Consider the following 18,871-nt stretch of genomic DNA (forward strand, 5'->3'; position numbering starts at 1 on the left):
GGAGTAAACAATTAACAAGTCAATAACACAGTAGAAAAAAAAAATGGGCAGTCTATATACAATGTGTGCAAAAGGCATGAGGAGGTAGGCGAATAATACAATTTTGCAGATTAACACTGGGGTGATAAATGATCAGATGGTCATGTACAGGTAGAGATATTGGTGTGCAAAAGAGCAGAAAAGTAAATAAATAAATAAAAAAAACAGTATAAAAACAGTATGGGAATGAGGTAGGTGAAAATGGGTGGGCTATTTACCAATAGACTATGTACAGCTGCAGCGATCGGTTAGCTGCTCGGATAGCTGATGTTTGAAGTTGGTGAGGGAGATAAAAGTCTCCAACTTCAGCGATTTTTGCAGTTCGTTCCAGTCACAGGCAGCAGAGTACTGGAACGAAAGGCGGCCAAATGAGGTGTTGGCTTTAGGGATGATCAGTGAGATACACCTGCTGGAGCGTGTGCTACGGATGGGTGTTGCCATCGTGACCAGTGAACTGAGATAAGGCGGAGCTTTACCTAGCATGGACTTGTAGATGACCTGGAGCCAGTGGGTCTGGCGACGAATATGTAGCGAGGGCCAGCCGACTAGAGCATACAAGTCGCAGTGGTGGGTGGTATAAGGTGCTTTGGTGACAAAACGGATGGCACTATGATAGACTGCATCCAGTTTGCTGAGTAGAGTGTTGGAAGCCATTTTGTAGATGACATCGCCGAAATCGAGGATCGGTAGGATAGTCAGTTTTACTAGGGTAAGCTTGGCGGCGTGAGTGAAGGAGGCTTTGTTGCGGAATAGAAAGCCGACTCTTGATTTGATTTTCGATTGGAGATGTTTGATGTGAGTCTGGAAGGAGAGTTTGCAGTCTAGCCAGACACCTAGGTACTTATAGATGTCCACATATTCAAGGTCGGAACCATCCAGGGTGGTGATGCTAGTCGGGCATGCGGGTGCAGGCAGCGATCGGTTGAAAAGCATGCATTTGGTTTTACTCGCGTTTAAGAGCAGTTGGAGGCCACGGAAGGAGTGCTGTATGGCATTGAAGCTCGTTTGGAGGTTAGATAGCACAGTGTCCAATGACGGGCCGAAAGTATATAGAATGGTGTCGTCTGCGTAGAGGTGGATCAGGGAATCGCCCGCAGCAAGAGCAACATCATTGATATATACAGAGAAAAGAGTCGGCCCGAGAATTGAACCCTGTGGCACCCCCATAGAGACTGCCAGAGGACCGGACAGCATGCCCTCCGATTTGACACACTGAACTCTGTCTGCAAAGTAATTGGTGAACCAGGCAAGGCAGTCATCCGAGAAACCGAGGCTATTGAGTCTGCCGATAAGAATATGGTGATTGACAGAGTCGAAAGCCTTGGCGAGGTCGATGAAGACGGCTGCACAGTACTGTCTTTTATCGATGGCGGTTATGATATCGTTTAGTACCTTGAGCGTGGCTGAGGTGCACCCGTGACCGGCTCGGAAACCAGATTGCACAGCGGAGAAGGTACGGTGGGATTCGAGATGGTCAGTGACCTGTTTGTTGACTTGGCTTTCAAGACCTTAGATAGGCAGGGCAGGATGGATATAGGTCTATAGCAGTTTGGGTCCAGGGGTGTCTCCCCCTTTGAAGAGGGGGATGACTGCGGCAGCTTTCAATCCTTGGGGATCTCAGACGATATGAAAGAGAGGTTGAACAGGCTGGTAATAGGGGTTGCGACAATGGCAGCAGATAGTTTCAGAAATAGAGGGTCCAGATTGTCAAGCCCAGCTGATTTGTACGGGTCTAGGTTTTGCAGCTCTTTCAGAACATCTGCTATCTGGATTGGGGTAAAGGAGAACCTGGAGAGGCTTGGGCGAGGAGCTGCGGGGGGCGGAGCTGTTGGCCGAGGTTGGAGTAGCCAGGCGGAAGGCATGGCCAGCCGTTGAGAAGTGCTTATTGAAGCTTTCGATAATCGTGGATTTATCGGTGGAGACCGTGTTACCTAGCCTCAGTGCAGTGGGCAGCTGGGAGGAGGTGCTCTTGTTCTCCATGGACTTCACAGTGTCCCAGAACTTTTTGGAGTTGGAGCTACAGGATGCAAACTTCTGCCTGAAGAAGCTGGCCTTAGCTTTCCTGACTGACTCGTGTATTGGTTCCTGACTTCCCTGAACAGTTGCATATCACGGGGCTATTCGATGCTATTGCAGTCCGCCACAGGATGTTTTTGTGCTGGTCGAGGGCAGTCAGGTCTGGAGTGAACCAAGGGCTGTATCTGTTCTTGGTTCTGCATTTTTTGAACGGAGCATGCTTATCTAAAATGGTGAGGAAGTTACTTTTAAAGAATGACCAGGCATCCTCAACTGACGGGATGAGGTCAATGTCCTTCCAGGATACCCGGGCCAGGTCGATTAGAAAGGCCTGCTCACAGAAGTGTTTTTAGGGAGCGTTTGACAGTGATGAGGGTGGTCGTTTGACTGCGGCTCCGAGGCGGATACAGGCAATGAGGCAGTGATCGCTGAGATCCTGGTTGAAGACAGCGGAGGTGTATTTGGAGGGCCAGTTGGTCAGGATGACGTCTATGAGGGTGCCCTTGTTTACAGAGTTAGGTTGTACCTGGTGGGTTCCTTGATGATTTGAGTGAGATTGAGGGCATCTAGCTTACATTGTAGGACTGCCGGGGTGTTAAGCATATCCCAGTTTAGGTCACCTAACAGAACAAACTCTGAAGCTAGATGGGGCAATCAATTCACAAATGGTGTCCAGGGCACAGCTGGGAGCTGAGGGTGGCCGGTAGCAGGCGGCAACAGTGAGAGACTTATTTCTGGAGAGGGTAATTTTCAAAATTAGTAGTTCGAACTGTTTGGGTATGGACCTGGAAAGTATGACATTACTTTGCAGGCTATCTCTGCAGTAGACTGCAACTCCGCCCCTTTGGTAGTTCTATCTTGACGGAAGATGTTATAGTTGGGTATGGAAATCTCTGAATTTTTTGGTGGCCTTCCTGAGCCAGGATTCAGACACGGCAAGGACATCAGGGTTAGCAGAGTGTGCTAAAGCAGTGAGTAAAACAAACTTAGGGAGGAGGCTTCTGATGTTGACATGCATAAAACCAAGGCTTTTTCGATCACAGAAGTCAACAAATGAGGGTACCTGGGGACATGCAGGGCCTGGGTTTACCTCCACATCACCTGCGGAACAGAGAAGGAGTAGTATGAGGGTGCGGCTAAAGGCTATCAAAACTGGTCGCCTAGAGCGTTGGGGGCAGAGGATAAGAGGAGCAGGTTTCTGGGCATGGTAGAATATATTCAGGGCATAATGCGCAGACAGGGGTATGGTGGGGTGCGGGTACAGCGGAGGTAAGCCCAGGCACTGGGTGATGATGAGACAGGTTGTATCTCTGGACATGCTGGTTGTAATGGGTGAGGTCACCGCATGTGTGGGAGGTGGGACAAAGGAGGTAACAGGGGTATGCAGAGTGGGTCTAGGGGCTCCATTGTGAACTAAAACAATTATAACTAACCTGAACAACAGTATACAAGGCATATTGACATCTGAGAGAGACATACAGCGAGGCATACAGTAATCACAGGTGTTGAATTTGGAAAGCTAGCTAAAAACAGTAGGCGAGGCTAATCCGCTAGCACAACAAACAGCAGGTAAAATGGCGTTGACTAGGCAACGGGGCCGACAGGTAAGACAAACAAGCAGAAAGGAGTACCGTGATTAATGGACAGTCCAGCGTGCGTCAGCTATGTAGCCAAGAGATCAGTGTCCAGGGGGCAGCGGTGGATGGGCAGGGGGGCTGGGCTGGCGAGTGTTATCCAGGTTTTTTTTTTTTAAACTAACAATGACTAACTAGCTTTTAGCTGGTTAGCGTCTGGAGGTTCTTGAGTGTGTCATAAAAATAAAAATAAGAGTAAAAGTAATAGCGATTCCGTATCACATTGGGTGAGGCAGGTTTCCGGAAGGTATAAACAAATTAAAAATCAAAAAGAGATAGAAAGTAAATGGGGTCAGAGAGTGATTGGGACGCGGTGGTTCAGACGGTTAGCAGGCCTGTGCTAACAAGCTAACAGTTCGTAGGCCCGAGCTAGACAAGGTAGCAGTTAGCGGACCGGAGCTTGACAAGCTAGCCGTTAGCAGGCCGAATTAGCAAGCAGGGAGATAGCGAGGGCTAGAGAGTTAACCTTTGGGGGACGTCGCGATGGGGTGAGTCTGTTTATTCCTCTTCATGCGGTGAGCTGGAGATACAGCGATTCAGAAAGCTCGCGGGCCTTGGCCAGCAGATGGATCTTTGGAGATGTCGCAGCGGAAAAGCCTGTTGAAACCCCCTCGGACGATTATGTCGGCGGACCAGTCGTGATGGATCGGCGGGGCTCCGTGTCGGCAGTAGAGGGTCAGTAGAGGGTCCAGGCCAATTGGCAAATTAGGTATTTTTGGACCTCTTCGGCTAGTCGGGAGATGGGCTTAGCTCGAGGCTAGCTCCAGGCTAACTCCAGGCTAACTGGTGCTTGCTCTGGGACAGAGACGTTAGCCAGGAGTAGCCACTCGGATTGCAGCTAGCTATTTACGATGATCCTGTTCTGTAATAGACAGTAGAGCTAACTATCTCCCTCCTGTTCTCTTCCAGACAGTAGAGCTAACTATCTCCCTCCTGTTCTGTAATAGACAGTATAGCTAACTCTCTCCCTCCTGTTCTCTCCCAGACAGTAGAGCTAACTATCTCCCTCCTGTTCTCTCCTAGACAGTAGAGCTAACTATCTCCCTCCTGTTCTCTCCCAGACAGTAGAGCTAACTATCTCCCTCCTGTTCTCTCCCAGACAGTAGAGCTAACTATCTCCCTCCTGTTCTGTAATAGACAGTAGAGCTAACTATCTCCCTCCTGTTCTCTCCCAGACAGTAGAGCTAACTATCTCCCTCCTGTTCTCTCCCAGACAGTAGAGCTAACTATCTCCCTCCTGTTCTCTCCCAGACAGTAGAGCTAACTATCTCCCTCCTGTTCTCTCCCAGACAGTAGAGCTAACTATCTCCCTCCTGTTCTGTAATAGACAGTAGAGCTAACTATCTCCCTCCTGTTCTCTCCCAGACAGTAGAGCTAACTATCTCCCTCCTGTTCTGTAATAGACAGTATAGCTAACTCTCTCCCTCCTGTTCTCTCCCAGACAGTAGAGCTATCTCCCTCCTGTTCTCTCCTAGACAGTAGAGCTAACTATCTCCCTCCTGTTCTCTCCCAGACAGTAGAGCTAACTATCTCCCTCCTGTTCTCTCCCAGACAGTAGAGCTAACTATCTCCCTCCTGTTCTGTAATAGACAGTAGAGCTAACTATCTCCTCCTGTTCTCTCCCAGACAGTAGAGCTAACTATCCCAGACTAGAGCTAACTATCTCCCTCCTGTTCTCTCCCAGACAGTAGAGCTAACTATCTCCCTCCTGTTCTCTCCCAGACAGTAGAGCTAACTATCTCCCTCCTGTTCTGTAATAGACAGTAGAGCTAACTATCTCCCTCCTGTTCTCTCCCAGACAGTAGAGCTAACTATCTCCCTCCTGTTCTCTCCCAGACAGTAGAGCTAACTATCTCCCTCCTGTTCTCTCCCAGACAGTAGAGCTAACTATCTCCCTCCTGTTCTGTAATAGACAGTAGAGCTAACTACCTCCCTCCTGTTCTGTAATAGACAGTAGAGCTATCTATCTCCCTCCTGTCTTTCTAGTCTTTCAATTAGGCAGACAGCTGAGTCGAGGTCAAATATGGTCCTGGAAAACTGTCTCTCTAAAGGGGCACAATCTTAGATTCAAACAGTGCACTCTCAGACTAGAGCTTTCAAATCAAAGTTAAGATCGATGATAACAACTGAAAGACCTCAACTCAAAGCTATGATCGAAGATAACACCTGAAAAACTTAAAATCAAAGCTCTGATGTATGATCAAATCTGAAATACCTCAAAGCTATGATCTGTGATAACACCTGAAATACCTCTAATCAAAACTATGATCTGTGATAACACCTGAAGAGGTTGTTTTAACTTTGTAGCCAGATTTTCTCTTGTTTGAATTCCGTCCAGTGTATTCAGTATTTGGCAGGTTAAACAATTATATTGAAATGACCAAACAAGCCTTTATTGCAGGCTATATAATGGATTACCTATTAATCAGGCTATATAATGGATTACCTATTCCTCAGGCTATATAGTGGATGAACTTTTCCTCAGGCTATATAATGGATTACCTATTCATCAGGCTATATAATGGATTAACTATTCCTCAGGCTATATAATGGATTACCTATTCATCAGGCTATATAATGGATTACCTATTCATCAGGCTATATAATGGATTAACTATTTCTCAGGCTACATAATTGATTAACCATTCCTCAGGCTATATAATGGATTAACTATTCCTCAGGCTATATAATGGATTACCTATTTATCAGGCTATATAATGGATTAACTATTCATCAGGCTAGATAATGGATTACCTATTCCTCAGGCTATATAATGGATGAACTTTTCCTCAGGCTATATAATGGATTACCTATTCATCAGGCTATATAATGGATTAACTATTCCTCAGGCTATATAATGGATTACCTATTCATCAGGCTATATAATGGATTTACTATTCCTCAGGCTATATAATGGATTACCTGTTCCTCAGGTTATATAGTGGATAACCTATTCCTCAGGCTATATAGTGGATAACCTATTCCTCAGGCTATATAGAGTATAACCTATTCCTCAGGCTATATAATGGATTACCTATTCATTGGGCTATATAATGGATAACCTATTCATCAGGCTATATAATTGATGAACCATTCCTCAGGCTATATAGAGTATAACCTATTCATTAGGCTATATAATGGATTACCTATTCATTAGGCTATATAATGGATTACCTATTCCTCAGGCTATATAGTGGATAACCTATTCCTCAGGCTATATAGTGTATAACCTATTCATTAGGCTATATAATGGATAACCTATTCCTCAGGCTATATAGTGTATAACCTATTCATTAGGCTATATAATGGATTACCTATTCATTAGGCTATATAATGGATTACCTATTCATTAGGCTATATAATTTATTAACTATTCCTCAGGTTATGTCATAGTCCCAATCTGCCGTATAAAACCTGCCTGCTGCTCTCCACAAAGAACGATCGATAATCTCCAAAATTATAGCTGCATAAACCTGGCTTTGCAAATGCATTTTATCAAACAAGGTCCAACCTCAGCAATGGCAGAAGCATGAGCCTCTGCTTGTCTATGTTTCAGTACATGTCTGTTTTGTTTGGTAAAAGTATTATTTTTTTAAATACACAAATAAATCTATATATTATTAAAAGACAGAAGGGTCTGCACTTTGCTGCATGCCTGCCCTGCCTTCATCTCTGCCTCCCAAGCCAACTCTCTGTGTGTCTCTGCTCTACCACCAGGGGGAGCTCTTCCTGGTGCCAGTGAGCCCACAGTAGACACAGAGGTGTCAGTGCAGCCCATCCCCCCCTTCTGGTATTATGTAATGGCCGGCGTTGGGGCTCTGTTGCTCCTGGCATCATTCACTCTGGTCGTGGTTCTCTGTTGTCACCGCTATCAACTAGCAGCCAAGAAGAACGGCCAGCACTCAGTGTCCTACCAGAGTGCCCACTACCACAGCTCTCACTACGGCCCTGGGCCTAACCACAACCACTACCCCGGGCCTGGGGGGGTTATGTCGGCCCACTACCCCAACGGAGGGCCTCTGTCTGGGTTGGGGCTGGCAGGACCCTCCGCACCTCCAATGGAGCCCATGCTGTCTATCAGGCTGGAGAAGGAGGATGAGCCTCGAGGCTCCCAGTGCTGACTATGTTTGACACAGAGACAGACAGAGAGACAGTACTGTGACTGGGCGGGCTGAACCAGACGGAACACCTGCCCTCAGATATCTATAGACACCCTCAGATGATGTCATGAAGGAACGATCTGGTCCGACTGGCCCTCTGTTTGGGAATCTGCTGTCTCTGAAGGAACATTTAAATAAAAATAAAAAAACAACAACATTAAGAGCAACAACAACAAAAAAGGCACCGAAGTTTCCTTCTGTCGCTGATATTGTTGGTTCCTCTTCCTCTTCCTCTGTTGCTGCTTTGTGGCTTTAAGACAGGACGAGGAGGGTTTGCTGTGATGATGTGCTTCCTGTTTCATTGAGCTTGTTTACGTCCAAAACGTCTAGCCAGAACCCTTAGCGGCGGGGCCCCGACTCCCACAAAGGGTTTCTGGGAAAGATGGGATTCGGAATATGAGTCTACGTCTCAATTGGCACCCTATTCCCTATATAGTGCACCATGGGCCCTGGTCTAAACTAGTGTGCTGTATAGGGGTAGGTTGCCATTTGGGACGGCCCTTAGTCTTTCAGTGGGGAGTTAAACCTTTGATTGAACAGTCCAGAGGAGAGGACACTCTTATAGCGGTGCCAAGATGCTGTTGGGAGGAGAGATGGAAACCGAGACAGAGATTGAGTGGGTGAGAGAGGAGAGGAGAAAAAGAGAGAGAGAGCAGAGGGGAGTGGAGCCTGGATAGTCAGAGGGAGTTGTTTCCACGTGTAGAGCACTTCTGACATTTACAACAGGAGAGGTGCTCTGTTCACATATACACAGAGAGAGAGAGAGAGAGAGAGAGAGAGAGAGAGAGGGAGAGAGAGAGAGAGAGAGAGACAGAGAGAGAGAGAGAGAGAGAGAGAGAGACAGAGAGAGACAGAGAGAGAGAGAGAGAGAGAGAGAGAGAGAGAGAGAGACAGAGAGAGAGAGAGAGGGAGAGAGAGAGAGAGAGATCTGCTGCTCTTGAAGAAGGAGTCAGGAGAGAGAGAGGTATGTCGGTACGACATATCTCTATTTTGTTTGACCTCCCTCCTGCCTTTGGAGAGAACTCTGGTCCGTGTTTCAGTTTGCTTGGATGATGGACTTGCGTGTGTCTGTTTAGATATATTATAAACTAATGTTTTATTTTCCTTTATGAAGGACTGAAGCGATGGAGACAATCCTGAACTAACTGCATTGGCGCACCTATCAATGGAGACAATATTTGTTTTCTTACTATATGCAACAGTCTTCTGAAGCTACCTTAGACAGCCTATACCCTCTGAGACAGACTATACCCTCTGAGACAGACTATACCCTCTGAGACAGACTATACCCTGTGAGACAGACTATACCCTCTGAGACAGACTATACCCTCTGAGACAACCTATACCCTCTGAGACAACCTATACCCTCTGAGACAACCTATACCCTCTGAGACAACCTATACCCTCTGAGACAGTCAGACCCTGTGAGACAACCTATACCCTGTGAGACAGACTATACCCTGTGAGACAGTCAGACCCTCCGAGACAGACTATACCCTCTGAGACAACCTATACCCTCTGAGACAACCTATACCCTCTGAGACAGTCAGACCCTCCGAGACAGACTATACCCTCTGAGACAACCTATACCCTCTGAGACAACCTATACCCTCTGAGACAGTCAGACCCTCTGAGACAACCTATACCCTCTGAGACAACCTATACCCTCTGAGACAGTCAGACCCTGTGAGACAACATATACCCTGTGAGACAGACTATACCCTCTGAGACAACCTATACCCTCTGAGACAGCCTATACCCTCTGAGGCAGCCTATACCCTCTGAGACAACCTATACCCTCTGAAACAACCTATACCCTGTGAGACAGACTATACCCTCTGAGACAGACTATACCCTGTGAGACAGACTATACCCTCTGAGACAGACTATACCCTCTGAGACAACCTATACCCTGTGAGACAGACTATACCCTCTGAGACAACCTATACCCTCTGAGACAACCTATACCCTCTGAGACAACCTATACCCTCTGAGACAGACTATACCCTCTGAGACAGTCAGACCCTCCGAGACAGACTATACCCTCTGAGACAACCTATACCCTCTGAGACAACCTATACCCTCTGAGACAGTCAGACCCTCCGAGACAGACTATACCCTCTGAGACAACCTATACCCTCTGAGACAACCTATACCCTCTGAGACAGTCAGACCCTCTGAGACAACCTATACCCTCTGAGACAACCTATACCCTCTGAGACAGTCAGACCCTGTGAGACAACATATACCCTGTGAGACAGACTATACCCTCTGAGACAACCTATACCCTCTGAGACAGCCTATACCCTCTGAGGCAGCCTATACCCTCTGAGACAACCTATACCCTCTGAAACAACCTATACCCTGTGAGACAGACTATACCCTCTGAGACAGACTATACCCTGTGAGACAGACTATACCCTCTGAGACAGACTATACCCTCTGAGACAACCTATACCCTGTGAGACAGACTATACCCTCTGAGACAGACTATACCCTCTGAGACAGTCAGACCCTCCGAGACAGACTATACCCTCTGAGACAACCTATACCCTCTGAGACAGACTATACCCTGTGAGACACTTAAACCCTCTGAGACAGACTATACCCTCTGAGACAACCTATACCCTCTGAGACAACCTATACCCTGTGAGACAGACTATACCCTCTGAGACAACTATACCCTCTGAGACAGCCTATACCCTCTGAGGCACACCCTCTGAGACAACCTATACCCTCTGAGACAGACTATACCCTCTGAGACCCAGACAGACTATACCCTCTGAGACAACCTATACCCTGTGAGACAGACTATACCCTCTGAGACAGACTATACCCTCTGAGACAACCTATACCCTCTGAGACAACCTATACCCTCTGAGACAACCTGTGAGACAATACCCTGTGAGACAACCTATACCCTGAGACAACCTATACCCTCTGAGACTACTCTGAAACAGACTACCCTCTGAGACAGACTATACCCTCTGAGACAGACTATACCCTGTGAGACAACCTATACCCTCTGAGACAGACTATACCCTGTGAGACAACCTATACCCTGTGAGACAGACTATACCCTCTGAGACAACCTATACCCTCTGAGACAGACTATACCCTGTGAGACAACTTAAAACCCTGTGAGACAGACTATACCCTCTGAGACAACCTATACCCTCTGAGACAACCTATACCCTCTGAAACAGACTATACCCTCTGAGACAACCTATACCCTCTGAGACAACCTATACCCTGTGAGACAGACTATACCCTCTGAGACAGACTATACCCTGTGAGACAGACTATACCCTCTGAGACAGACTATACCCTGTGAGACAGACTATACCCTCTGAGACAGACTATACCCTCTGAGACAACCTATACCCTCTGAGACAACCTATACCCTCTGAGACAACCTATACCCTCTGAGACAACCTATACCCTCTGAGACAGACTATACCCTCTGAGACAGTCAGACCCTCCGAGACAGACTATACCCTCTGAGACAACCTATACCCTCTGAGACAACCTATACCCTGAGACAGACTATACCCTGTGAGACAACCTATACCCTGTGAGACAGACTATACCCTCTGAGACAACCTATACCCTCTGAGACAACCTATACCCTGTGAGACAGACTATACCCTCTGAGACAGACTATACCCTCTGAGACAACCTATACCCTCTGAGACAACCTATACCCTCTGAGACAACCTATACCCTGTGAGACAACCTATACCCTGTGAGACAACCTATACCCTCTGAGACAGACTATACCCTCTGAGACAGACTATACCCTGTGAGACAACCTATACCCTCTGAGACAGACTATACCCTGTGAGACAACCTATACCCTGTGAGACAGACTATACCCTCTGAGACAACCTATACCCTCTGAGACAGACTATACCCTGTGAGACAACTTAAAACCCTGTGAGACAGACTATACCCTCTGAGACAACCTATACCCTCTGAGACAACCTATACCCTCTGAAACAGACTATACCCTCTGAGACAACCTATACCCTCTGAGACAACCTATACCCTGTGAGACAGACTATACCCTCTGAGACAGACTATACCCTGTGAGACAGACTATACCCTCTGAGACAGACTATACCCTGTGAGACAGACTATACCCTCTGAGACAGACTATACCCTCTGAGACAACCTATACCCTCTGAGACAACCTATACCCTCTGAGACAACCTATACCCTCTGAGACAGTCAGACCCTCTGAGACAACCTATACCCTCTGAGACAACCTATACCCTCTGAGACAGTCAGACCCTGTGAGACAACTTAAATCCCTGTGAGACAGACTATACCCTCTGAGACAGACTATACCCTCTGAGACAGTCAGACCCTCCGAGACAGACTATACCCTCTGAGACAACCTATACCCTCTGAGACAGACTATACCCTGTGAGACAACTTAAATCCCTGTGAGACAGACTATACCCTCTGAGACAACCTATACCCTCTGAGACAACCTATACCCTCTGAAACAGACTATACCCTCTGAGACAACCTATACCCTCTGAGACAACCTATACCCTGTGAGACAGACTATACCCTCTGAGACAGACTATACCCTCTGAGACAACCTATACCCTCTGAGACAACCTATACCCTCTGAGACAACCTATACCCTGTGAGACAACCTATACCCTGTGAGACTACCTATACCCTCTGAGACAGACTATACCCTCTGAGACAGACTATACCCTGTGAGACAACCTATACCCTCTGAGACAGACTATACCCTGTGAGACAACCTATACCCTGTGAGACAGACTATACCCTCTGAGACAACCTATACCCTCTGAGACAGACTATACCCTGTGAGACAACTTAAAACCCTGTGAGACAGACTATACCCTCTGAGACAACCTATACCCTCTGAGACAACCTATACCCTCTGAAACAGACTATACCCTCTGAGACAACCTATACCCTCTGAGACAACCTATACCCTGTGAGACAGACTATACCCTCTGAGACAGACTATACCCTGTGAGACAGACTATACCCTCTGAGACAGACTATACCCTGTGAGACAGACTATACCCTCTGAGACAGACTATACCCTCTGAGACAACCTATACCCTCTGAGACAACCTATACCCTCTGAGACAACCTATACCCTCTGAGACAACCTATACCCTCTGAGACAGACTATACCCTCTGAGACAGTCAGACCCTCCGAGACAGACTATACCCTCTGAGACAACCTATACCCTCTGAGACAACCTATACCCTGAGACAGACTATACCCTGTGAGACAACCTATACCCTGTGAGACAGACTATACCCTCTGAGACAACCTATACCCTCTGAGACAACCTATACCCTGTGAGACAGACTATACCCTCTGAGACAGACTATACCCTCTGAGACAACCTATACCCTCTGAGACAACCTATACCCTCTGAGACAACCTATACCCTGTGAGACAACCTATACCCTGTGAGACAACCTATACCCTCTGAGACAGACTATACCCTCTGAGACAGACTATACCCTGTGAGACAACCTATACCCTCTGAGACAGACTATACCCTGTGAGACAACCTATACCCTGTGAGACAGACTATACCCTCTGAGACAACCTATACCCTCTGAGACAGACTATACCCTGTGAGACAACTTAAAACCCTGTGAGACAGACTATACCCTCTGAGACAACCTATACCCTCTGAGACAACCTATACCCTCTGAAACAGACTATACCCTCTGAGACAACCTATACCCTCTGAGACAACCTATACCCTGTGAGACAGACTATACCCTCTGAGACAGACTATACCCTGTGAGACAGACTATACCCTCTGAGACAGACTATACCCTGTGAGACAGACTATACCCTCTGAGACAGACTATACCCTCTGAGACAACCTATACCCTCTGAGACAACCTATACCCTCTGAGACAACCTATACCCTCTGAGACAACCTATACCCTCTGAGACAGACTATACCCTCTGAGACAGTCAGACCCTCCGAGACAGACTATACCCTCTGAGACAACCTATACCCTCTGAGACAACCTATACCCTGAGACAGACTATACCCTGTGAGACAACCTATACCCTGTGAGACAGACTATACCCTCTGAGACAACCTATACCCTCTGAGACAACCTATACCCTGTGAGACAGACTATACCCTCTGAGACAACCTATACCCTCTGAGACAACCTATACCCTGTGAGACAGACTATACCCTCTGAGACAGACTATACCCTCTGAGACAACCTATACCCTCTGAGACAACCTATACCCTCTGAGACAGACTATACCCTGTGAGACAACCTATACCCTGTGAGACAGACTATACCCTCTGAGACAACCTATACCCTCTGAGACAACATATACCCTGTGACACAGACTATACCCTCTGAGACAACCTATAACCTGTGAGACAGTCAGACCCTCCATCCCTCCATCCTCGTTACATTGACCTTAAATCTGGGAGGGTACAGGGCTCATCAGAGTAACAAATGAACCTATTTTACTATGACATGGTCCTCACACTACTCTTTAACATTACTGTTTTACATTTGTTCATTTTTTGTTTTTATCATTTGTTCTCAGCAGACAAAGCTGGTCAAATGATGTCCTTTCCACCAGCTTGGCCCACTGGGTTGATATTTTACTAATTGAGAACCATACAGTACCAGTCAGTTTGGACACACCTACTCATTCAAGAGTTTTTCTTTATTTTACATTGTAGAATAATAGGGAAGACATTAAAACTATGCATTGATGACAGCTTTTCACACTCTTGGCATTCTCTCAACCAGCTTCATGAGGTAGTCACCTGGAATGCATTTCAATTAACAGGTGTGCCTTGTTAAAAGTTCATTTGTGGAATGTCCTTCCTTGTTAATGCGTTTGAGCCGATCAGTGGTGTTGTGACAAGGTATGGGTGGTATACAGAGCATTTCAAGAACTTTGAACGTTTCTTCAAGTGCAGTTGCAAAAACCATCAAGCACTATGCTGAAACTGGCTCTCATGACACCCACCACAGGAAAGGAAGACCCAGAGTTACCTTTGCTGCAGAGGATAAGTTCATTAGAGTTACTAGCCTCAGATTGAAGCCAAAATAAATGCTTCACAGAATTCAAGTAACAGACGCATCTCAACATCAACTATTCAGAAGAGACTGCGTGAATCAGGCCTTCATTGTCGAATTGCTGCAAAAAAAAAACACTCGTAAAGGACACCAATAAGAAGAAGAGAGACTTGCTTGGGCCAAGAAACACTAGCAAAGGACATTAGACTGGTGGAAATCTGTCCTTTGGATTGATGAGTCCAAATTAGAGATTTTTTTTCTCCAACAGAAATCAGGGTCAAACAGGGAGAGATTGGGTTTGTTTGGCTTACATCTGATTCTCTCCAAGAATCTTCTGTATACAAGAATGTAGAAAGAGATGGAAAGAGAGATGGAGAGATCAAAGATAACCTTTTTTCTAACGAATGAAGATGGATGTTATTTCTCTGGAAGGAGGAAAAGGATTATGTTTCAAACACAGACACATGAAAGCTCTGGGCAGATAAACGGACTGGCAGGGTGGGAGAGAGACCGTCTGACCCAGCTCATGTCCCACTGTAACAGAACCATATTGTCGGGTCCTGTCTCATGTTCCACTCTGTAACAGAACCATGTTGTCGGGTCCCACTCTGTAACAGAACCGTGTTGTCGGGTCCCACTCTGTAACAGAACCGTGTTGTCGGGTCCCACTCTGTAACAGAACCGTGTTGTCGGGTCCCACTCTGTAACAGAACCGTGTTGTCGGGTCCCACTCTGTAACAGAACCGTGTTGTCGGGTCCCACTCTGTAACAGAACCATATTGTCGGGTCCTGTCTCATGTTCCACTCTGTAACAGAACCGTGTTGTCGGGTCCCACTCTGTAACAGAACCATATTGTCGGGTCCTGTCTCATGTTCCACTCTGTAACAGAACCATATTGTCGGGTCCTGTCTCATGTTCCACTCTGTAACAGAACCATGTTGTCGGGTCCTGTCTCATGTCCCACTCTGTAACAGAACCGTGTTGTTGGGTTCCACTCTGTAACAGAACCATGTTGTCGGGGCCTGTCTCATGTTCCACTCTGTAACAGAACCATATTGTCGGGTCCTGTCTCATGTCCCACTCTGTAACAGAACCGTGTTGTCGGGTTCCACTCTGTAACAGAACCGTGTTGTTGGGTCCCACTCTGTAACAGAACCATGTTGTCAGGTCCGGTCTCATGTTCCACTCTGTAACAGAACCATGTTGTCGGGTCCCACTCTGTAACAGAACCATGTTGTCAGGTCCGGTCTCATGTTCCACTCTGTAACAGAACCATGTTGTCGGGTCCTGTCTCATGTCCCACTCTGTAACAGAACCGTGTTGTCGGGTTCCACTCTGTAACAGAACCGTGTTGTTGGGTTCCACTCTGTAACAGAACCATGTTGTCGGGTTCCACTCTGTAACAGAACCATATTGTCGGGTCCCACTCTGTAACAGAACCATGTTGTCAGGTCCGGTCTCATGTTCCACTCTGTAACAGAACCATGTTGTCGGGTCCCACTCTGTAACAGAACCATGTTGTCAGGTCCGGTCTCATGTTCCACTCTGTAACAGAACCATGTTGTCGGGTCCGGTCTCATGTAAAGTACAGTGCATATTTTGCCCACTGTATTCATAATGTACACATTTTCACCCCAGACATCACACATCTCTTTGAGGAGAATATTTATTTTACATAGTTACATATCTATAGTTACATATCTATAGTTACATATCTATAGTTACATATCTATGGGTACATATCTATAGTTACATATCTATAGGTACATATCTATAGTTACATATCTATAGTTACATATCTATAGGTACATATCTATAGTTACATATCTATAGGTACATATCTATAGTTACATATCTATAGTTACATATCTATAGTTACATATCTATAGTTACATATCTATAGGTACATATCTATAGTTACATATCTATAGTTACATATCTATAGGTACATATCTATAGTTACATATCTATAGTTACATATCTATAGGTACATATCTATAGTTACATATCTATAGGTACATATTTATAGTTACATATCTATAGTTACATATCTATAGTTACATATCTATAGGTACATATCTATAGTTACATATCTATAGTTACATATCTATAGTTACATATCTATAGTTACATATCTATAGTTACATATCTATAGTTACATATCTATAGTTACATATCTATAGGTACATATTGCAGATTTTGTGCTTGTGTTGTACAGCTGTTTGATTTGTCCCAGCCAGCTCTCCGTACCAGCTTGTGTTGTACAGCTGTTTGATTTGTCCCAGCCAGCTCTCCGTACCAGCTTGTGTTGTACAGCTGTTTGATTTGTCCCAGCCAGCTCTCCGTACCAGCTTGTGTTGTACAGCTGTTTGATTTGTCCCAGCCAGCTCTCCGTACCAGCTTGTGTTGTACAGCTGTTTGATTTGTCCCAGCCAGCTCTCCGTTCCTCCTGTGATTTATATATCCACACAGCTCAAAGCTTGCTGCCCTCGCAGTTCTAATCCATTACATTATTTAATTTATCTACGTTTTATTTATGAACTGCCACTGAAGCAGTTTGTTTCGCTAACTTTTGGAATATTTGAAGAGAAAGAAATTGGCATGTTGGCACAGGGCTTTTCAAATCAGCCATGGCTGCCTGCTTCCCTTCCTACTCTGAGATGACATTTGGTTTTAAAGTATGTTAATATTTATAATTAGTTAATGGACCTAATCATATTTATTAAGTCTACGGTAAGCATTTATTTTAGAGTCACTTTGGGTTTGCCTCCCAAATGGCCCCCTATTCCCTATGTAGTACACTACATGGCCTCCTATTTCCTATATAGTGCACTACATTCCCCCTATTCCCTATATAGTGCACTACATGGCCCCCTATTCCCTATGTAGTGCACTACATGGCCCCCTATTCCCTATATAGTGCACTACATTAGTAGCCCTACATGCACTACATGCCCCCTCCTCAATGTAATGTCATTGGGATGCCCCCTCCTCACAGTCATATCATTGGGATGCCCCCTCCTCACAGTCATATCATTGGGATGCCCCCTCCTCACAGTCATGTCATTGAGATGCCCCCTCCTCACAGTCATATCATTGGGATGCCCCCTCCTCACAGTCATATCATTGGGATGCCCCCTCACAGTCATATCATTGGGATGCCCCCTCCTCACAGTCATATCATTGGGATGCCCCCTCCTCACAGTCATATCATTGGGATGCCCCCTCACAGTCATATCATTGGGATGCCCCCCCCTCACAGTCATATCATTGGGATGCCCCCTCCTCACAGTCATATCATTGGGATGCCCCCTCACAGTCATATCATTGGGATGCCCCCCCTCACAGTCATATCATTGGGATGCCCCCTCCTCACAGTCATATCATTGGGATGCCCCCCCTCACAGTCATATCATTGGGATGCCCCCTCACAGTCATATCATTGGGATGCCCCCTCACAGTCATATCATTGGGATGCCCCCTCCTCACAGTCATATCATTGGGATGCCCCCTCACAGTCATATCATTGAGATGCCCCCCCCTCAAGGTAATATTAATGAGCTAATGCACTGAGTGGGGTCCTTGGGGCCAAGGAACAGGCCATATGGTGCCTGAGTAAAATTAGCTCATTCTTCTACCACTAAGCAGGGAAGTAGACAAGGGAGTTTTGGGTGCTGTAAAGACCCATACCAGACTGGTGTTGAAGGTACTGTAAAGACCCATACCAGACTGGTGTTGAAGGTACTGTAAAGACCCATACCAGACTGGTGTTGAAGGTACTGTAAAGACCCATACCAGACTGGTGTTGAAGGATATAGGAAGGTTCTATAAAGACCCATACCAGACTGGTGTTGAAGGGTATAGGAAGGTTTTATAAAGACCCATATCAGACTGGTGTTGAAGGTACTGTAAAGACCCATATCGGACTGGTGTTGAAGGTT

General features: G+C 46.1%; 1 protein-coding gene across 3 annotated transcripts in view; it reads left to right on the plus strand.

Moving 5' to 3' along the window:
* LOC115126507 (neuropilin-2-like) overlaps positions 1-18,871 on the plus strand; it is a 69,011-nt gene that overhangs the window by 35,573 nt on the left and 14,567 nt on the right. The window contains exon 6 of one of the 3 annotated variants that reach the window (XM_065019655.1): positions 7,407-9,137. The exons of the other annotated variants lie outside the window; for them this stretch is intronic. Within the exon in view, the coding sequence (XP_064875727.1) occupies positions 7,407-7,810 (404 nt within the window). The 3' untranslated portion in view covers positions 7,811-9,137. Of the gene's footprint in view, positions 1-7,406; positions 9,138-18,871 lie in introns of those variants that run through there. 3 annotated transcript variants of the gene reach the window in all.

This window comes from Oncorhynchus nerka, linkage group LG1, assembly GCF_034236695.1.
Source record: "Oncorhynchus nerka isolate Pitt River linkage group LG1, Oner_Uvic_2.0, whole genome shotgun sequence".
Classification (NCBI taxonomy): domain Eukaryota; kingdom Metazoa; phylum Chordata; class Actinopteri; order Salmoniformes; family Salmonidae; genus Oncorhynchus; species Oncorhynchus nerka.